Raw genomic sequence first — 23,501 nt, 5'->3', positions numbered from 1 at the left:
TGGCCCCACAACTTTTCTGTAGTATTTAATTGTAGTCATAGCTAGTATTACAAATAGTACTAAATTGGATCCTACTATTTTTTTTCTCCCTCCCCAAAACCCCATCTTTAAAAAAAAATTTCTGGAGGGGGACCACAACTAGAAGTGCTTGGAAATTGTTTCTTGTGGTACTAGGGGCTGTGAACTATGTTTCAACAGGGATTGAACTCGAGGCTCCTATAGGCAAAGCATGTAATCCAGCCTTTTGGTTCGTTTGTTTGTTTTATGGGCCACACCTGCTGGTGCTCAGGGGTTTCTCCTAGCTCTGTGCTCAGGAATTACTCCTGGGAGGCTTGAGGGACCATATGGGATGAACCCGGGTTGGCTGCATGCAAAGCAAATGCCCTACCCACTGTATTATCACTTTGACACCCTGATCTAGTCTTTTAAACCATCTCCTTGGCCTTCGATACATGGTAGGAGCATACTCAGATTTGTGGTGATTACTGATGAACTCAAAGTTGAAATGCTCTCCAATATCTACCACTTCTTCCTTCCAAAGACAACCATGTCCTATCTGGGATTCCAGGTACTTGCTCAGTCCTCCTTTCCCTCTTCATTTGCACCTCAGCTGAATGGCTGATCTCTCCACAGGCAGGCCTTTGAGCACATTCTTTATTGTGCTGTCTTTTTTTATGTTTTTAATCACCATGTTTACAAAAATTTTCATTCTGGGGTCTCTCCTCTTCTCTCCCTCTCCCTCTCAACCTCCCCCTCCCTCTTCTCTCTCTCTCTCTCATTGTCATGCATATTCTTCTCTTCTCTCACTGTCATGGCAGTTGTCATTGTGGTTAATGCTCTAGATACACTCACCACTCTTTGTGGCAAGCTTCATGTCATGAACTGGTCCTTCCAGAGTACAGCTCTATTGTCTCTGAATATTATTGCCATACTGCCGTTTATTTTTCTTATAGCCCACAGATGAGTGAGATCATCATATGTCTATCCCTCTGGCTCATTTCACTCAGCATAGTAAGTCTCCATGTCCACCCATGTATAAGCATTTTAAGACTACATTTTTTCCTAATAGCTGCATAGTAGTCCACTGTATAATGTACCACAATTTCTTTAGCCACTCATCTGTTGTTGGGCATCACTAATCTGTTTCCAGATTCTAACTATTGTAAATAGTGCTGTGATAAACATTGGGGTACAGAGGGCATTTTTGTATTGTGTTTTTTGTATTCCTAGGAGTGGTATTGCTGGATTGTTTCTTTAAAAACTGGCCACTTGGGGGCTGGAGAGGTAGCATGAAGGTAAGGTGTTTGCCTTTCATGCAGAAGGAAGGTGATCCGAATCCCAGCATCCCATATGGTCCCCCGTGCCTGCCAGGGGCGATTTCTGAGCGCAGAGCAAAGCCGGGTGTGACCCAAAAACCACACACACACACACACACACACACACACACACACACACACACACACACACACACACACAAACTGACCACTTTTATCTGAACTACTACATTATCTGATGTAGGGTTTATTTCCTCTGCCCACTGTGGACTCAGGAGAGCACAACTGATGACCCCATTCACAACTCTGACATATGTTCTGGAAGGCTCAGGCGCCAAAGTTAATTTATTTTCACAGTTTTTTGTGGCGTTACTAAAAACAAAATGGGGCAGTCTGAAGTCTCATAAAAGTAACATTTATTTCCAAAAATTTAATCAGTTTTTTGAATATGAGATTCCAATTTTATAGACTGCTGAATTTTCAAATACCTTTTATTTATATGTTAATCCTTAAAAGTCTTAAATATAAAGGGAATCTTTGTTGCTTTTTCAACTTGGCAAATGAGGCCATTCAATTTTATAAGTACAACAAGTACTAGATTTTAGACAAAAATATAAAGTCATCCCCCGTCTCCCCTATCAAATTCTGCCACTACTGCCAATTTGCTTATTCTGGGTGAAAATTTCACTTAAAAATAAAAACTGCCTTCACAGGAAGGAAGAGAATATCTTTTTCAATTAAAATGCTGCCTGCAGGAAACCAAAATCTCCCTCTAAGAGTTTGGGGGCAACAACTTAGCTAGTCTGACACACATTTTATTTAAATTTAATAAGTGTACTCAGTCTGTCTTCACACAAAGTATTTATCTCTTTCTTTGCCAGATGTCACTTAAAAATACATTTTCTGGGCTAGAGCAATAGTACAGTGGGTAGGACGCTTGCCTTGCACACAGCCAACCCTAGTTTGATTCTAGGCGTCCACTATGGTCCCCTGAGCCTGCCAGAAATGATTCCTCAGTATAAAGCCAAGAATAACTACTGAGCACCACAAGGTGTGGCCCCCAAATAAAACAAAACAAAACAAAAAATACATTTTCTATGGTCGGATAATACAGAGGTTAAGAAGCTTACCTTGTATATGGCTGACCCGTTTAATCCGTCACTACATACGGTACCCAAAGCAGTGCCAGAGGTGAATTCTAAGCACCATTAGGATTGCTCCCTGAGCAATTTCATGTGTAGCACAATCACTTTCTCAACCAAATAAAAATACATTTAGAAGAAGAAAAGGTTTTAATTATGCATTAACCAAATGTCAATATCCTATATATCTGAATGTCTATAGTACTAATAGGAAAGAAAGAAGAAAAGTTTAATAGATACCAAAAGCAGAATCCCATAAAGCCAATGTTAAAATTACTGGACACTGTTACTAGATATTCTGGTACAGTACGCCTATATAGGGAGTTAAAAATCGCATTTCTAACAAGTTTCTGCGTGATGTGGACACTGCTGGTCAGGAACCAGAATGTAAGATCTGTGTTTTGTTTGATTTCTAATAGGCAAACATGATGCCTCACTTAATTTAATTGACATTTTTCTGTTTATGAGTGAGGTTAAGTATATATGATGTAAATCTTTACTGAGTTAGTCTTGGTTTTATTTTGAGAGAGGCTTGAATGGCTAGGAAACTTTCCCAAGATCAAACTGCTTAGAAATCATGTGAGAAAAAAAAAAGAAAGAAAGAAAAAAAGCGTGTGAGGGAGATTCTTCCATTTTTATACAGGAGCCTTTTGGCAGTGCTGTATTGAGTCAGGCTACTCTTAGCAGTTTTGGGAGGGGGGGACAATAGAGTATAGGACTGACCTTGGAGCCTCAAGCATGCTAGCACACACTCTACTGTTGTGTTCCCAGCCCTGTGAGATAAACACTTTAAACACATTTGTTTCCTTTTCCTTTTTTTTTTTTTTTTAAGTAAAACAAAGTCATTTTCATGGTTTGTTGTTATTGTTGTCTGGAACATCAAAAAAGCCCCTCTGCCTAACAACTTGCCTCATGAAACAAGCTCGACCTAAAATCGCAATATGTATGGATGAGGATGGCAAAGAGAAAGGAATTCTTCATGATTAGATTACTGATCCAATCTAAGTTGGATTAGTGATCTAAAAATAACAAACTTCATGATTAAAAACTTCTATAATATTAAGAAAAGTAAAGCAGGCCAAAGAAAAATAGATGTGAAGATTCTTAAGTATTCCATCACAATGACATTGTAACTGACTGGGTTACCTAAAGTATTTTCATCTTTGCCTGAAAACTAAACTGAGAAAATCAGTACTTGAAAACGTTGAAGATAACGCTATAAGCAAAATGAAATCAGGAATGTAATGTAATATTTTACATTACATTTACATTTACATTTCCTGAGTCTACACGATGAAGTGTCTAGAAATATGTTAAAAATTCCGAGGCTGAATCTGGACTTAGAGAAAAATATGGATGTCACTGACCAAGAAGAGAGGAATGGGCAGAAGGGACACCGACATTTGCTTCCTTTGTGCAGGTAATCACAGCACATGTGCTCTGGAAATTTATAGTCCTCCTATTGTGTATTTATAGGGCAACTAGAAAAACACTTGAGGCAAGTAGAATCAAAACAGCCAGTATTGGGCCCGGAGAGATAGCACAGCGGCGTTTGCCTTGCAAGCAGCCGATCCAGGACCAAAGGTGGTTGGTTCGAATCCCGGTGTCCCATATGGTCCCCCGTGCCTGCCAGGAGCTATTTCTGAGCAGACAGCCAGGAGTAACCCCTGAGCATCGCCGGGTGTGGCCCAAAAACCAAAAAAAAAAAAAAAAAAAAAAAACAGCCAGTATTTCTTTTTACTCAGAGTAAAAAGTCAACATTTTCATTATTAGACAAAAAGCCCAATAAGTCTGACTCCCTATTACATCTCTGCTCTCACTTCCTGCTAACTCACACTTACAATGCCATTCCAGGCCAACTCTTCTCTCTTTTGCTCAGCAAATATACCAAACAATATCCAAATAAGGATCTTAACAGTTGAGTGATCTTTCAAGTCAGAATCAGACCACAGTGCCCAAAACTAAGGGCCTGAGCACTGCTTTGAGTGTCCATTAATCCCTCTCCAAAAAAAAAAAAAAAAAAAGGGTAAAAATTAAAAATTTCTAAAGAGAAAATTCTATTTTAAATCATTCGCCAAAGGACTGCAGACTCCTGAGCTGAATTTCTTTTTCCAAATTTTATTTTACAGCCTCCTACTCATTAAAACCCTGAACATTAACAAGTGTCTGTGGTTGAGGGAGAATGTTCCATAGCAGAGAAAGGAAAAACACACCCAAGTTTTCATAAGAAACTGTGGAACAAGTTAACATTTTTCCTCTCACAAAAATCAAAATTACATGGCCAGAGAGATAGCACAGCGGTAGAGCCTTTGCCTTGCATGAGGCTAATCCAGGACAGACCTGGGTTCGATTCCCGGCATCCCATATGGCCCCCCAAGCCTGCCAGGAGCAAAATCTGAGTGCAGAGCCAGAGTGCTGCCGGATGTGGCCCAAAACCAAAAAAAAAAAAAAAAAAAAAAAAAAGAATCCTCTCAGTGAGAGCCAAATGGGGCTTAAGGCAAGCAAAATGACAGATTAATAATAATAAAACTGTTAACTGGGCCCCCAGACCAATCTCTAAACATAAAACCACAATCCCAAAGAAACAATTATAGACAGCAAGTCTTCATTTGATGACTGAATAGCTCTTTTCATAATTAAAATGAGCAACTTTAAGTCCAACAAAAAAAATATGCAAAGTAGAGATTTATTTATTTATTTATTTACTTATTTATTTTTTTGGTTTTTGGGTCATACCTGGCAGTGCTCAGGGGTTACTCCTGGCTCCAGGCTCAGAAATTGCTCCTGGCAGGCTCGGGGACCATATGGGATGCCAGAATTCAAACCACCATCCTTCTGCATGCAAGGCAAACACCTTACCTCCATACTATCTCTCCGGCCCCAAATAAAGGCTTTTTAAGGTAGAAAGATGCCACTAGCTGGGCACCCAACACTGCTGCCATAAGCAGTGAGTAGAGACTTGCCCTGCACACGAATATGTTTTGGCATCTCCACGGAAAGAACAGAACCACATGTGTATGATTGTTCTAATCACTTTACCCAAAACACCAGTTCATTTACTTACAAACTCATAGTCTCCATCCTGGGGTACTTTCCAATCAGAAGAGCTTTTCAGAGGGCCAGGTACACTTTGGCCAAAGCTGTTGACTTGATTTTCCTTTTCTTTTTGCTCGAAGTATTCTAAGAAAGATGGTTTTGTAGGCTGCATAGTCTCATCCCTTCCTGAAAACCAAAGGGGGAGGGGAATGGTGAAATATAGTATCTTAGACTTCAAGTAAGTTTATTAAATAGATCTATCTTCAGAATCTGGATCAGAGGTTCTTTTTGTTAGCTAAGGACTCTTGAGAATTTAATAAAAAGCTTCAGGAAAATGCACAAATGTCCATTCAAAATACTTCTCAGAGGATTTCGAAGGATTTATGATCCCTACCTCCCTCTATAAACACATGCAAAAATTTCCCCAGAGTCTCTATTTCTAGTCAGTGAACAGGCAACGACTGTTTCTGAGTCTAATAACAAACAGCTTCAATAATAGATTAAAAATTGAAAAGCAGGGGAGGGGGGCAGCAAATAAAAAGGGGGGAGGGCAGCAAAAAATTGAGAAGCAAAATTTATTTTTTATTCAGCTATATATACAATGTTTTTACAGGCACTGCAACAGGAAAAGGGAATAATAGGGTAATTTCCTCTGATAATCTTATGAGTTAAATGAAAAAAAAAATTATTTTTTGGTTTTTGGAGTCACATCCAACAGTACTCAAGGGTTACTCCTGGCTTGCATTCATAAATCACTCCTGGCAGGCATGGGGAACCATATGGAATGCTAGAATTCGAATCACTGTCAGTCCTGGATTGGCTATGTGCAAGGCAAAAGCCCTAACACTGTGCTATCTCTCTGGCCCCAGTTAAATAAAATTTAAATGTGAAAAATATACATAGAAAAGAAAGTATAAATAAATCCTAATCCAGCTACTCTATGAAGTATTATATAACTTTAAAAATACTATTTGTGCAAGATATTGTACAAGAGTCATGGAATCCACCTTAAATGTAGTCCACACTAATCCAATATATACATCTACCTGGCACCATATAGTCCCCTGAGGACAGGTGTGACTCCTGAACACACAGCCAGAAATAGCCCTGGGGCATTGTCAAGTGTGGTCTCCCAAAATCAAAAAAATAAATAAATAAAAATAATATTGTAAATTGTATAGTAAAAGAGTAGGGGGAAAATAAGACAATACTATCCATGTACTATAATCATTTGGTTTTTGTTTTGCTCTTGTTTTGGAACCATACCTGGAAGTACTCAGAGCTTACTCCTGGCTCTGTACTCAGGTATCACTACTGGTGGTGTTCAAGTGACCAAATGTGGTACTAGGGATCAAATCTTGATCAACTAATTGCTATACTGTTCTCTTATCCCATATAATAAGATATTAACTCTGAAAAATAATATGTAGAGGCAAAAAATAAAATGAGACTGGAAGAAAAATACAATGAAATTTTAATAGAACTTAGTTTTGAGAGTAGGATTATGATGATTTTTAAAAACTTGATTTGTTTTTGGATTACATCCAACAGTGCTCAAGTCTTACTCCTGGCTCTGCACTCAGGGATCACTCCTTCCAGGGTTTGGGAGACTGTTATTAAGTCCCTGCCACTGTACTATCTCTTCAGCTGTGAGCAAAAGAAAATCAGTCTTGGGGGCTGGAGAGATAGCATGGAGGTAGGGCATTTGCCTTGCATGCAGAAGGACTGTGGTTCAAATCCTGGCATCCCATGTGGTCCCCCAAGCCTGCCAGGAGCAATTTCTGAGTGTAAAGCCAGAAGTTACCCCTGAGCACTGCCGGGTGTGACCCAAAATCCAAAAATAATAATAATAGGAAGGAAGGAAGGAAGGAAGGAAGGAAGGAAGGAAGGAAGGAAGGAAGGAAGGAAGGAAGGAAGGAAGGAAGGGAGGGAGGGAGGGAGGGAGGGAGGGAGGGAGGGAGGGAGGGAGGGAGGGAGGGAGGGAGGGAGGGAGGGAGGGAGGGAGGGAGGGAGGAAAAGAAAAGACGAAAGAAAAGAAAGAAAGAAAAGAAAGAAGAAAGAAAGAAAGAAAGAAAGAAAGAAAGAAAGAAAGAAAGAAAGAAAGAAAGAAAGAAAGAAAGAAAGAAAGAAAGAAAGAAAGAAAGAAAGAAAGAAAGAAAGAAAGAAAGAAAGAAAGAAAGAAAGAAAGAAAGAAAGAAAGAAAGAAAGAAAGAAAGAAAGAAAGAAAGAAGAAAAGAAAAAGAAAATCAGTCTTATGAGTTAAATTTATACATAGGAGGAAGCAGGATTCTTGTTGCAAACAAATTTCCTTAATGACTCTGTAATTCAATTATAAAGCATATAAGTAGTTTGATTTTACAGACTGGTAACAATAGCATCTGAGAGAGGTTGTCTGCAAAACCAACCATAATCCTTTTCTGCTTAAATCCTGAGTATCCTGGTCCATTCATTGTAACCTCCCACATAAAAAAAACTTTGTGTCTGGCCATTTTATTACTTGCTTTGGCTACTGAGATAAAAACAAAGCCCTACTAACATGTAAATTCATTTCAGAGAGTTTTTGTGATGACAAGAAAACAAGTAGATAAAAAAAAAATAAAGTAGAAACAGTTGAGAACCTAAGAAGTCCCCCACAAGATAATCACAAACAGCAAAATCTATTCAATACAGGGTCAACCTGTTTACCTACCTTTCTCTCACTCAAAACAAATTATCCAAGAAGAGTTCCATTCTTTGAGAACTCACAGTCAATTTCAATTACTATTTACTGACCTATAGTGTTGAATTTGAGAGCCGTAAAGATAGCATGGAGATAAGGAGTTTGCCTTGCATGCAGAAAGATGGTGGTTCGAATCCCAGCATCCCATATGGTCCCCCATGCCTGCCAGGGGAGATTTCTGAGCACAAAGTCAGGAGTAATCCCTGAGCGCTGCTGGGTTTGACCCAAAAAACAAACAACAACAACAAAATACTGTTTAATTTGTCTCAGTTTTGAAAGAATCTAAGTTAGCTTACCTAAGCACCAGCCTTTAGCAAGATGCTTCCCCCTGATGGTTCCACACAAGATATATAATAAATGTGAGAAGTTGTCCTGTGCTGACAAGGAACTACCAAATGGGACCTAAGGTATAACTCCCTTAATTCTCCAATCTGTTCAAACCTGTACAACTATGTACACTTTTAGGTGAGAGATTTGTCTTCAGTATACTGTGCTATACTATATTTGCCACTATACAATATATATTATGTGTGGCTAGTTACAAAGACCAAAACCAAAGCCTGACTAGAAGGTTTTAAATCTGATGAACTGCATACCGTATTTCAAATGCTCTAAAATCAAAAGGAAAATTCTTGATATGTCAAAACTTCTACTGAGTGCAGAAGACAAGAAAATGGAATTTTCCCAGTAACCTTATCTTTGTGTTTCTGCGGCACTCCTGAGCCAGATGATCAAGTGTGCTGAACAACAGCCTGTAGCCGATTAAAGGCAGTGGTCTCTGGGGCTCCAGCTCGCTGGTGGATTTCTTGTCTCAAAGTCAGAAGAGTTTTTTTGTTTAGGGGCTTTTTTTGTTTTTAAATGAAAAAAAAAAAAAAAAAAGAAGAAGAAGACTACATTTAGTTGAATGATAATATCAGAAACCTAAACACATTGGGAGAATGGGCAAAGCAAAGAAGTCAAGCTTTAAAAGTGGCCCATCTTGCTTTGTTCTTTTCTCTAAGGCAGGAAATGCATGAATTTCTATGTAAGGATTGGCTCCTTTTTCTTTGTCTGGCAGGCTAAATAAATGGCTAATCTGTCTAAGTTCACAAAGAGATGAGTTCATAGGCCTTGGTAACTGCTATTGATCTTTCTTTGGGAAAATGGTAGATAAAATCTGAAGGATCCACAACCCCAGGTCCATCAATTGATAAATAGATCAAACAAAAGATGGTACATTGAAAGAGTATTTAGCAATTTAAATAGTGAAATTCAATGCACAGTACAGCATAAAAAAACCTTGAGAACACCATGCTTGATGAAAGTAGCTTCCGAGTCTATAACTTGATTTATATGAGATCTGTACAAGAGGCAAGTTTATCCACAGAAAGTAGAATAGTGGTGATCTAAAAGACAAGTGACTGAAAAGGGAAATTTAGTTTCCTTTTAGAAGTCAATAATCAAAAGTATTTTTATTAGGCCATGGCTAAACAAAATGGGGTGTATCTCTATGAAAGAGTATTATTTGGCCATAAAAAAAGGAATGGTACTGACATAATATCATAGATGAGCCTTGGGAACATCCTAAGGGAAAGAAATCAGAAAGGGTTCTGATTGGTCATTTAAAAAAAAATAAAAGCAAAAAAACTTGATTGATTGATTGATTGGTTTCTGGGCCACACCCAGCGGAGCTCATGGGTCCGCCTGGCTCTGCACTCAGAAATCACCCCTGGCAGGCTGGGGATCATATTGGATGCTGAGAATCAAACAGACCCTTCCCAGGTCAGCCAAATGCAAGGCAAATGCCCAGCCACTGTGCTATCTCTCAGGCCCCTCTGGTCTTCTACAAAATTTGCGGAAGCAGCAGAGAGGCAGAACACTGATAAATGGATGCCTGGCCTGGGCAGAACCTGAAGAGGGAAGGAGAAATGACTGTCAACAGGACAGTGGTTTCTTTGGGAGCAGATAAAAATGTGTGGGGTTTATCAGTAGTTATGATTGCACAACCAACTATTACATATTTTAAAAAGCTAAAGAGTTGTAACTTTGGGGCAGGAGTGGTGGCGCAGTGATAGGGCATTTGCCTGGTGCGTGGCTAACCTATGACGGACAGTGGTTCAGCGATTCCATCCCATGGCATCCCAGAGTCTCCCAAGCCAGGAGTGATTTCTAAGCGCTTAGCCAGGGGTAACCTCTGAGCATCACCAGGTTGTGACCCAAAAACAAAACAAAACAAAACAAAACAAAATCATCACTTGACTGAACTATATAACAATAGCTGGGGGCCAGAGAGATAGCATGTAGGTAGGGCATTTGCCTTGCATGCAGAAGGATGGTGGTTTGAATCCCAGCATCCCATATGGTCCCTGAGCCTGCCAGGAGCGATTTCTAAGCGTAGAGCCAGGAGTAACCCCTGAGTGCTTCCGAATGTGACCCAAAAACAAACAAACAAAAAAGAACAAACAATAGTTCATTTCTCCTAAAAAAAGCATAAAACCCTTTTTCTCTACTACTACTATTTCTGAACTCAAATGAGTTAGAACAAAAAAAAATTAAAAATAAAAAAAAATGAGAACACAAGATCAAAACAATCATAACTGGGAAAAGGCCTGATCACAGCCTAAAATGTCTACTAGACATTAAATTTTAAACATTTATTTTTAAGACTATCACTAAGAAAATATCAATGATCAACCACTCTTTCCTTATTTTCTATAATAAAAATATTGTATTTTAATATTAATTAATTAATTTTGCTGAGACTAGAGAACTGGTCATAGCCAACTTCTCATTGTTTAGTTTTAAGTATGCCTAAATAAATTTTCCTAAATAAATAAACAACCTTGAGTAATCCTTCAAATCCTTTACTGGCATGGGGTTTGTTTTCTTCTTTAATCTTATAATATGTGTGCCTGGTTTCTTATGTTGTTACTGAGCATTTAGGTGCTTTACATGTATCAATTTACTTAATTATACAAGTTAGTATTCATAGTTCTGTGTATGCTTTATGTAAGTAATCATTTGAGTATTCTCTGAAACCACTAAGACTGGCTAGAGTCATAAATTGGAAGAGTCCCTTAAGTCCAACTGGAATTAAGCCATCCTGCTAACCAGTTTTAGTAACTGCTTATATAAAAATTAACTTGACTTCCAGGCAGTGATGCCCTAGTCAGTGACGGCTAATCTTTTTTAGCCCGAGTGCCCAAAGTGCCGCACAAAACCAAAGAATTTCCTCAAAGCGCCAATCACGTCAATTAAACCTGAATAACAAGATTTTAGTATCTGAAAACTCTTTATAAATTTTATAAATTTATTAATTGCAGACCTTCCCGCATGCCAGCTGTAAGGCCTTTGCGTGCCAGCGCCATAGGTTCGCCATCGCAGCTCTAGTTCATAAGATCTGGAAAGCTGCCATATAGCTACTCAAATTTCAAAGGTCACTAATGAGCAAAAGAAGTAGCACACCAAAAAAAGGGCCTAGAGATGTGTCTTGGTAAAATGCACCTGCATTAGGCCACAAAATCAATCCCTGGCACCATGGCTCAGATACCCAACACTGCCTGTTTGATCCTTGACACCCCAACCAAGAGGCAAATGCCACAACCAAGTAGTGACCCCAGACACCATATTTATTCCAACAATTCCCTAATTGGTCTCCTTTTTTTTATTTTTCAAACTCTCTAACAACCCCTGACTTGTTTTTAAAAAGCCATTTTATGGGGCCAGAGACATAATGGCAGGGCATTTGGCTTGCAAGTAGATGGATGGTGGTTCAAATCCTGGCATCCCATATAGTCCCTCAAGTCTGTCAGGGGTGATTTCTGAGCACAGAGCCAGGAGTAACCCCAAGCACTGCCAGGGGTGATTTCTGAGCACAGAGCCAGGAGTAACCCCTGAGCACTGCCAGGTGTGACCCAAACACACACACACACACACACACACACACACACAGCCAGGTGTGACACACACACACACACACACACACACACACACACAGCCAGTTTGTAATACCACTATTAAAGGGGTCTCAAACTCAGTTTACTTGGGGGCCGCAGGAGGCAAAGTCAGGGTGATCCTTGAGTGTAAAGTCAGTAGTAAGCCTTGAACATTGGGGGGTGTGACCCAAACAACTAAAACAAAACAAATCAAAAAGAGATTCCTCTAGGGCAGGGCCACAAAATGTTGTACGGAGAGCTGCAAACGGCCTGCGGGCCGCGAGTTTGAGACCCCTGCTATGACTAAAATGCCCTTATATTACCCTATTACCAATAGAATAAAGTCCACACTTCTTCCTGAGGAAAACAATATTCTCCAATATCCAACCAAACAAAAATAATATTCAATAGATATATTCAACTTTGCACCTGGTTGAAATATTCTCCTTTGGTCTTTTCTGTATATCGAAGATCTTACTTTATTTCTCATAAATCCTTCAATTAACCCTTTTTATAACCCTCACCCAGCATATGATCTCCATGTACAAGGTCCCATTTCTCAACTAACTGAGATGTTCATCACAGACACAAAGTGCAGCATCCAGGGTAACGTTAGGAATCATAACAGTGCAGCAGGCATTCCATATCAATGCTAGAGAATAGTAATAACAAACGCCTACAGAATCCTTGTTGGCAGGGTGTCTTATTTGGTTTTTGCGTAGTCTACAGTACTACAACAAATTAACTAAATTACAGTTAGTACAACAAATACTAACTGGGTAGCAGTATTTCCTGGTTGGTATTATTTTTTTTAATTTTGCAGTCACACCAGCTGTGCTTATTCCTGGCTCTGTGCTCAAGGATCACTCCTGTTAGGGGCTCAAAAAACCATACATGAATCCAGGTGGAACACAAGCAAGGTAATGCTTTATCCATTGTGCTACTGCTCTGGTCCCAAAACATTTATTTTAATAATCATCTCAAGCTGTTTTATTAAAAAATTAAAACCCTAAGCAATTGTCTATTTTTCTTGTTTTGTTTTGTGTTCTAGACCATGTTTAGCCATGCTTGGTGGTTACACCTGGCTCTCTGCTCAGGGATAACAGTGATGCGTATGGGTCAGATTATGAAATGCTGGATATCAAACCCAGACCTCCTACATGCAAAAAATATGCTCTGTCTATTAAACTATCTCTCCAGTCCCTACTGTTTTGTTGTTTGTTTTTCAAGTTGTTTTTGTTTGTTGGTTTGTTTGTTTTGGCTAAACAAAATAAGCACATCCAAACAGTTTAGAAATACATTTTTTCAGTAAGAAATACATTCATCTTTAAGATCAAAACAGCTTAAAGTTAGGGTCAGATATAGTACAGCAGGAAAAGCTCTTGACTTGTACAAGGTCAACCCAGTTTCTGGCATCCCACATGGTTCCCTGAGCACTGACAGGAGTAACCCCTGAACATCAACAAGCATGGCCAACAAACAGAGCAAAATGGAAAAGCTTAATGCACCAGAGAATATAGATCCTCCTAAGGATCAAAACTGATTTATCTGCCTCTAAGAATATGATCCAAGGTACATTCTTTGGAACTTGTTTTCCTTTATTCCTATTACTATTATGCTACTCCCTCTCTTGAAAAATATTTTTCCCTCACGCTATTCTTGGCTCTCCTTTTACCATATAACTATTAGGAGGGGAAGATTCACTAAAATCTGGTACTTTTGTGGTCCAGTATGTGGTCTGGCAGGATGTTCTGAATGAATTTTCAGGCCCCAAGAATCTATGCTTTTTGGCTTGTCCCAAAAAAATCAAGAATGTTAATGGTTTCCAAAGATAAAACTGGGTCCAACATCTGGACACAGTTAGAAAAACTGCCCAAACAATCAAAATTTGGTCTTCACTCTAACAGAATTACTTTAAATAATTTGTGACTATGAGAAAAATCTAGGTTCCAAGATGCCTATCCTACTATAGAGCTTATGTTAAATACATGTGAACAGCAATGACCAACTTTTCAGAGCTAGAAAACATTCAGGTCAGTAAAAAAAAAAAAAAAAATTCCACAGAATTAAGATAAGAGTTGAAACTTTACAAAGGAAGATTCATGCAGATCCAGAGTCTAGCCTTCTTTAAAAGCTTCTAGCTTTGTATTCTGACCTATTAACAGTCTCAATATCTATTAACTTATGCTATTGTCAAGGAATTTGAATCAGTATTTCTCCCCTTTTCCCTTTCCCTCTTCCTCTCGGCACATTTTTTAAATATTACTGAGGCTGGCAAGCAGCCTTTCTTAGATCAACAATTTTCATGCCTGCTCTCAGATATAAAGGTGGTGCTTGGAAGACACCATTAATTTCAACAGTAAGAACTTAAAGCTTAACAAGCAAAAGAAAAATATGTGGATGCAGAAGAAGTGCTGTTGAAGGAATTCAGTGTGGTTTCCTGTTTGGGGGCCACACTTAGCTGTTCTCAGATATCAATCCTGTCTCTTGTGCTCAGGGATCAAACTGGGCTGGCTGCATGCAAGGCAGGCACTCATGTACTAGCTGGCCCCTCGTTGAAAGAATTCTTTTTTTTGTTTTGTTTTTCCGGCCACACCCAGTGACGATCAGGGGATACTCCTGGCTATGCCTCAGAAATCACTCCTAGCTTGGGACCATATGGGATGCTGGGGGGATCAAACCGCAGTCAGTTCTAGGCTAGCACATGCAAGGCAGATAGATGCCTTATGGCTTCTGCCACCACTCCGGCCCCTGAAAGAATTCTTATGTTCAATAAAAAAGCTACTAACATACATAAAAAGATTCAACCACTTATAATATTACATACCCATTTTTTACCATTTAGATGTTGTATTTTATATATTTACTTTCAAGCATCTTGACAACCCTACAATATAAACATTTAGGATTCCACTTTTCAGACGAGGAAACTGAGTTACAGAAGAAAATATCTTGCTCAGAGTTTTTAAGACTTTGACCCAAGCTTCAAAACCAAAGACTTTGATTAACCAAATTATCATTCCTTCCACTACTCTTTTTAAAAGTTCTTTCTTTTGTCTTCACTTAAGGATTTGATTCTAACTAAAGAAAATAGCTGAAGCTTTAGTTTTGGTTTACATAGTGACAGATGCCCTCAGAAGCTGAAGTATGAGGCGTGGGAGACACACGGACACTGATGTTCTCTGACAGAAGAGTCTGAACCCTGAGAGGATCAAACATTGGAAGGAAGGCTACTGTGCCCAAAGAAAGCTGAAATACTTGCTGCTCACCATCCTTACAAATGCTAAAACTGGATTCATCGAGTGCACTGTAATAACATACGAGGGAGGCAATGTTGTAAAATATCCTTCAAATAATTGCAGGTTTAAAGAAAACAGGCCAGGAGTCAAGATTTTCCATCTCAGCCTGTTCTAAAATTAGTGTCTGATGGGTGATGGTGAAATACAACCATTTCAACAAGTGCCTGGGACTTTGGTTTTAACATGAGGAAACTCACAGCAACAAAAGATGCCTTCATGAGATGCAAAACTTTCTGGGAAATTCAAAATCTATGTTTTTACCATATGATACTATCACAATAACTAAACTTAACTAGGCTTCTGAGTTGTCCTAAATTAATTAATTATGCCCCATATATTTAAAGTTCTTTCAAAAAAATTAATGTGGCGACTGCTCTAGACTAGAAATGAGAAGTTTATTTATTCTGTGCAAGTTCTAAATCATCCATTCACTCCCTTTAGTTCCTGGAAGCTAAAATGAAAGGCTCCAATCAGTTGAAAACAATCCTTCAGTGCAACTCCCTTTGACCTAATCAAATTGAAGAAAATGAACAGGAACCAGTTTCTATACATATTTTGGGTATATAAGATAAAATGACATCGTAGCCAATCAGCCTTGGCAAGGGGAACCTAGCACATTGAATCTTCGTAGACTGGATACATGTAATTTTCAATGTCCCTTCCTTGGCCTGTCACTTCCTCATTTGAAGCAAGCACAATTAACTGCTAAGCAATTAATTTGTGCAAATCAAATTTAGTTACTCCAAGATTATTTTTAGTATTTCTGCCTCTAAAGAGAATATTTTCTGTTTTCAAATATGCCTCATACTTACATAAAATATTAAAGTATAATATATTTTACCAATCAAATTATATTAATATGGTCTTAAAGGCTTGATTCTGTATTTCTAATATTTAATGATAAGCCCTCATATAACTTCTAATTTTTGTTTTGTTTTGTTTTGGGGCCACACCTGGTTACACTCAGGGGTTATTCCTGGCTATGCGTTAAGCTTGGGAGACCATATGGGACAATAAGGATCGAATGGAGGTCCTTCCTGGGTCAGCCGCATGCAAGGCAGAAACCCTACTACTGCACTATCACTCCAGCTCCAGCTTCTAAATATTAAAATTTTATTTCCATAATGATCAAGTAGAGAGTGGTAAAAATTCTCTGCCTTTATACTGGGGACCAGGGAAGTGGCCTACGTTTTGCATGTGTGAAGTCCTGGATGCAATCCTCAACAATCAGAAGTGGCAACAAAAAGGACTTTTTTAAATTGACAGAATTATCCATGACACTAAAGCCAGGGACATCTTTAATGATGAAATGGCAATGACCAAACACAAGAAAGCAATGATAAACGAATGGGATATTAAATTGAGAAGTTTCTACATTTCAACAGAAACAATGACTAGAATACAAAGTCAGCTCACAAACTGAGAAAAGCTTTTAGTCCACCACTCAATAGATAAAAGGTTAATATTCAAAAATCTATAAATTGGGGCCAGAGAAATAATATAGCAGGTAAGGCACTTGCTTTGAATGCAGCTGCCCTCCCAGAACCCACCAGGAGTGCTTCCTATATGCAAAGCCTGAAGTAACTCCTGAGCACCACCAGGTGTGCCCAAAAACCACACACACACACACACACACACACACACACACACACACACCACAACCCTATATGCAAAGCCTGAAGTAACTCCTGAGCACCACCAAGTGTGCCCAAAAACCACACACACACACACACACACACACACACACACACACACACACACACACCTACATGTATAGCCTGAAGTAACTCCTGAGCACCACCAGGTGTGCCCAAAACCACACACACACACACACACACACACACACACACACATCCCTACATGTATATACACATATACATACACAGCACTGGTAGAATTCTACAAGAATAAAGCATTTAACCTCATCGAATAATGGGGAGAAGAAATGAACAGAAACTGCCTCAAAAAACAAATACAAATGGCCAAAAAGCATACAAAAAAGAATTTTATATCACTAATCATCAGGCAAATACAAATCAAACCAACAATGAGATAGCACCTCATACAAGAAACCAGCGCTCATGAAAAAGAATAACTGATGTCAGTGAAGATGTGGGGAAAAGGAATCCCCATTCACTGTCAGTAGGAATATCAACTGACTCAGCTTTTTGGAAAGTCAATATGGTCTTTATTCAAAAAACTAGCAATTAAACCAGCAATCCCATACCTTGGAATATACCCCAAGCAGCTAAAAGCACAATCCAGAAAATACATTTGCTCTTCTATGTTCATTGCAGTGCTATTTACAATAGCCAAAATCTAAAAACAATCCAAGTGCTCAAGAAGAAATGACTGGATTAAAAAAACTAGTAAATATATACAATGGAATACGAGAAAAAGTAAAGTATCTTTTCTAAGCAAGTTGCTTCTAAATGGGTCCAGAGATTATCTAATTGAGTGAAGTTAGAGAGACAAGGCATAAAATGCTCTCTCTCATATGTGGTAATATGAAGAAACTTTGCCCAAAGTCAATAAAAACTATGAGAAGAACTGTTCTTCAATAGGAAACTGGATTGTAATGGTAAAGATAAATTAGGAGAGGAAACAATAAGACTAGGAGAAGGGGAAAGTGCTAGTTCAAGAAGCAGACTCGGGGCGGGTGAGGTGGCGCTAGAGGTAAGGTGTCTGCCATGCAAGCGCTAGCCAAGGAAGGACCGAGGTTCGATCCCCTGGCGTCCCATATGGTCCCCCTAAGCCAGGGACAATTTCTGAGCGCTTAGCCAGGAGTAACCCCTGAGCACCAAGTGGGTGTGGCCCAAAAAAAAACAAAACAAACAAACAAACAAACAAAAAAAAAGCAAACTCAGGATCAGGAGAGAGACTGAGGACATTTGCAGAAGCAAGTGGACACTGGTGAAGAGACTGGTGTTGGGAACACTGTAAGCTTGAAACTTATTAACAAGTAACTTTGTTGCTCTGTAATCCACAGTCATTAAAAAATTTTAATTACAGGGCCAGAGCGATAGCATGCAGCTGACCCAGGATGGGCATAGACTTGATCCCTGGCATCCCATATAGTCCTCGAGCCCGGGGCAATTTCTGAGCACAGAGCCAGGAAGGAGTAACCCCAGAGCGCCAAAGGGTGTGACCGCCCTCCAGAAAAAGAAAACAAAAAGGGTTTAATTATAAAACAATTATAAAACAATTTTAAAATGTTTAAATGTATACTTGAGAATGAAAAAGCAAAGCCATTTTTCTACACATAAAGACACTCCAAAAATTACAGATATTTTAATATACAAAACATAAGACAGTCTATAAAATTCCATAGCACTAGCTATGATATTCAGTGTCAATATATTGCTTTGAATAACATATATGGTGACATGTGGCTGAACCCAGTTTGATCCTGGCACCATATAGTCCTCTGAACATCACTGGGAGTAATCCTAAAGTCCAGAACGAATGGACAGATGGAAGGAAGGGAAGGAGGAAAAGAAGACACGAGAGAGGTTGCAGGTGGCCAACCCCACTTCAGTCCCACTACATATGGTTTCTAGAGTACCACCAAGGCACTATCTCCAACAACAGAGCAGTAGCTACCCCAAGCACCACTAGGTGCTTGGTGCCCCCAAAACAAAACAAAAATTAACATATATCATGATCAACATTTTCCTAAACCTTTGTGATATACTTATTTTTCAGAAACACATAGGTCTATCGATATTAATGGAAAAAATAACTCAACCAATTAGAAAAAAATATCTTCGGCTTTTTAGCTACTTGACCATCTCAAATCAAGCTGGAGAGGCTGGAGAGGGGATTTGCTTTGTACATGGCTGATCAGGGTTTACTACCCAGCATCCCACATGGTCCCCTTTTCACCCCCAAGTACCACCAGGAGTTAATTCGAGTACAGAGCCAGCAGTAATCTCTGAGCATCATCAGGTGTGCCAACCTACCACCACCACGCCACCCCCCAACAAAAAAACATGAGGCCATGAGTTCCATCTCAGGTGTAGACCACATGCAACAAATGAGAGTCCTGTGGTGCCGCTGTCTGGGACACAAGAGCATTCAATCTGGTGTATAGCCAGGTACATGGGGTACAAGCAAAGATGTATAAGCACCACAGCCAGGAGTTTAACACTCTGGAAGCACTACAACTAGAACATACACTAGTACTATAACTAAAGTGGTGGATCCCCAGTGGACAAATGTGTTTAAATGTGTGCAAGTGCAACACCACACACACAAAAAAAAAAAAAAAAAAACTCCAGCAAGCAGTACAGTCAAATGTACAAGCAGCGCACACACACACACACACACAACAACAACAACAACAACAACAACAACAACTCCTGGTCACTATAACAACAAAGAGAGAAAAAATATTAGTAAACTTGAAAATAGATCCCTACTATCAATAATAAAAATGAAAAGCAAAGATGCTGCCCTACTGTAGTTACTTAAAAAAGATTTTAAAGTCACTTTTTTTTTTTTTTTTTTTTTTTGGTTTTTGGGTTACACCTGGCAGCGCTCAGGGGTTACTCCTGGCTGTCTGCTAAAAAATAGCTCCTGGCAGGCATGGGGGACCATATGGGACACCGGGATTCGAACCAACCACCTTTGGTCCTGGATCGGCTGCTTGCAAGGCAAACGCCGCTGTGCTATCTCTCCGGGCCCCAATAGTCATCTTGATCCAGAATAAACCTACATAGGAAGGGAATTTGTGAAGCAAATGAAAATAAAATTCTAACACATAACCAATTACAGAGCTCCCCCTTCTGGTACAGAGAAAGTGTTACAGAGCCAGAGAGGTGGCACTAGAGGTAAGGAAGGCATCTGCCTTGGAAGCGCTAGCCTAGGATGGACTGCAGTTCAATCTCCCAGTGTCCATATGGTACCCCCAAGTCAGGGGCGATTTCTGAGCACATAGCCAGGAGTAACCCCTGAACACCAAAGAGGTGTGACCCAAAAAACAAAACAAACCAAAAAAGAATAGAGAAAGTGTTATGATTCTGTAACTGGCATACATAGTCCCTCTCCTGTCACTCTAAAAATATTCAATTCTTAGGAGCAAACAAGCTTATCTATGGATCAACACCAACCAAAAAAATAAACCCCACAAAACACCCACTTGAAGACAAAGTCTTCCAAAATCTCCAGTCACTGGCCTTCAAAATAATGTGGGCTATAGTTTATTTCTGTTTTTTAGGTCTCTTATATAAGGTCTCTCTCCAACTGCAATCTAACTTTTTTTTTGGGGGGTGATCACTCAGGCCCCAATCTAATTCTTTATTCTAAACTGAGATATATATCACCATAACCCTCTCCTCTGAGATACCATCATCAGCAATTCCTGCTCAGAAAGGGTAACCTTTCGGGGCTGGATGGTGGTGCAGCGGTAGGGTGTTTGCCTTGCACAAGGCTGACATAGGACAAACCAAGGTTCAGTCCCCTGATGTCCCAAATGGTCCCTGAGCCAGGAGCAAGTTCTGAGCATAGAAGTAACCCACGAGTAACCCCTGAGCGTCACCAGATGTGCCCTTTCCCTCCCCCCCCAAAAAAAGCGTAACCTTTGAAAACTCTCAGTCATCTAGAAATCTTGGGGATATATGCAGAGAAAATTTACATCAGTCATATTATTAGCAAGAAGAAATTGAGACTTACCATCATAAGACCTGTAACTTGAGCCTGTCTTTCAACAACTAAAAAGGGGCTCTGCTGAGGAGCAGTACAACATAGTATAATGAGCATGCACTTCACTTTTGTTTTCTTTTTTTTGGTTTTTTGGGCCACACCCGGGGCCACTCCTGGCTGGCTGTCTGCTCAGAAATAGCTCCTGGCAGGCACGGGAGACCATATGGGACACCGGGATTCGAACCAACCATCTTTGGTCCTGGATCGGCTACTTGCAAGGCAAACACCGCTGTGCTATCTCTCCGGCCCCACTTTTGTTTTTTAGTTTTTGTTTGAGGGCCACGCCTGGAGATGCTCCAGGATTACTCTTAGCTCTGCACTCAGGAATCACTCCTGTCAGTGTTGAGGGACCATACGGGATGTCAGGGGTCAAACATAGATGCAAGGCAAGTGTCATACCCACTGTACTAACTCTCTGGCCCAAGAGCAGGCACTTTAAATAAAAACACATCTGGTTTCAATTCTTGACCCTTTTATTACTTGCTATGTAATCATGAGTATTTATTTAATCTCTTTGCAATTCAGCTTCTGGTATTATAAAATAAAGGTTTATATATTTATATATATATGTATATATGTATATAACATAGCATGGTTATAATAATTAAAACACGTGAAATACCTATCAAAGACTTAAGGACAGTCTTGGTATGTACAAAATATATTTTCCTTAATAAAATAAATTATATAAAATAAGAAGAATAAAAAATTATATGAAACATATGTTTATCCCCAAGAAAGATACCTCTAAAATATCATCATAAAATCAACACTGTGTGGGGCCGGGTAGGTGGCGCTGGAGGTAAGGTGTCTGCCTTGCAAGCGCTAGCCAAGGAAGGACCGCGGTTCGATCCCCTGGTGTCCCATATGGTCCCCCCAAGCCAGGGGCGATTTCTGAGCACATAGCCAGGAGTAACCCCTGAGCATCAAACGGGTGTGGCCCAAAAAAAAAAATCAACACTGTGGGGCCAGAGTGGTAAAGTGGAGAAGTAAAGCGTCAGCCTTGCTGGCGCTAGCCTAGAACAATCCCCGGCATCCCATATGGTCCCCAAGCCAGGAGCAATTTCTGAGCGCATAGCCAGGAGTACTCCCTGAGCATCACCGGGTGTGGCCCATAAAACCAAAAAAAAAAAATGTCAACACTGGTGTCAGTATGAATTTTATATTGTGGATCCAATGCTCATTAATGTAAAGCAATCAAAAGTATAGGAAAAATGAGAAGAGCCCAAACATATTGTAGTTCTTTCAATTTCCTTCACTACTTCCTAGCCATGTGACATGAGCAAATAACCTCTCTGAACTTGTATCTTTATAGAGAAAACATAGAATGTCAAAAACAGTTTACTACTCAAAACCATCAGGAAAAACTGCAGATGGAAAAGAAAAAAGTCTACTGCAGTGAAATGAGTGACCCATAAAGAAAATCAAACCACAGAGACTAGTTATTAGTTTTGTTTGTTTTGGAGCAGAGGGCTGAGAGGGACTGAAGGGAGAGAACTACACCAGGTGGTGCTTAAGGTTTACTCCTGCCTCTGTACTCATGAACTCATATGCAATATGAACTCATGAACTCACCAGCAATATTTTTGATGGGCTTTGTTTTTCTCTACTAACAACCTTAAATTTCTGAACCTAAGAAATTAAAAATACCTACAACCCTACTACTAATAATAACTACTTTCAATGTTTGATATATTTCCCTTTACTCTTTTCTTCTGTCTTTATGTTATATAGAATATATGTTAATCGACTGTGAAAAATTGTGAGTGCTGCCTGTGTGCATCTGTCTCCTGTCCTGTCGCGGGAACCTCTTGGGAGTGGGCCACTCCGAGTAGCAAAGCGGCCATGCGCTCTTTCTAAGGAAAGAACACCATCACAACAAGAAGAAAAAAATCACACTAAGAACTGTGCTAGATCACTGAAGCCCAGCATTTCTCTCCGAACAGTCTTCTCTGCTGCATGCTCAGGCCTAAGATTTGATCCTGTGAGAAGCTTCATCCACAGAGGATTCCCCTCCCTTGGAGGCAAGTCGACCCACCCAGAAAGGGTGGAGCCAGAGGAGTGTAGCTGCCTGCATCATTTAGCCAATGAATACCACCACAACACGTAGAAAAACCCACAATACAAGTGTGACAATGGGGAAACAACGCAGGCCAGCATCAGACATAGAGAATGAAGATGACAATTCTGATGACCAGATAATGACCAACCAACTAATCAACCTCTCAGATAAGAACTTTAGACAAGCAATATGGAAGATGCTCAAAGAACTCAAAGAAACCATGGATCGAGTTGAACAGAACACTAACAAGAACCAAGAAAATATGAAGACAGAAATCACAAAACTCCAAACTGAAATAACATGTCAACTAACAGGACTGAAAAAGTCAGTAAACGAAGTGAATGACAAAATG

At 39.6% G+C, this 23,501-nt stretch overlaps 1 protein-coding gene across 1 annotated transcript in view; it reads right to left on the bottom strand.

Moving 5' to 3' along the window:
• Positions 1 to 23,501, bottom strand: part of STK4 (serine/threonine kinase 4) — a 120,043-nt gene that overhangs the window by 40,502 nt on the left and 56,040 nt on the right. The window contains exon 10 of the mRNA XM_049779254.1: positions 5,481 to 5,638. Within this exon, the coding sequence (XP_049635211.1) occupies positions 5,481 to 5,638 (158 nt within the window). The remainder of the gene's footprint in view (positions 1 to 5,480; positions 5,639 to 23,501) is intronic.

Source organism: Suncus etruscus, chromosome 9, assembly GCF_024139225.1.
Source record: "Suncus etruscus isolate mSunEtr1 chromosome 9, mSunEtr1.pri.cur, whole genome shotgun sequence".
Lineage (NCBI taxonomy): Eukaryota > Metazoa > Chordata > Mammalia > Eulipotyphla > Soricidae > Suncus > Suncus etruscus.
The sequence above is the reverse complement of the archived record's forward strand: the minus strand, read 5'-3'. Positions and strand labels throughout refer to the sequence as shown.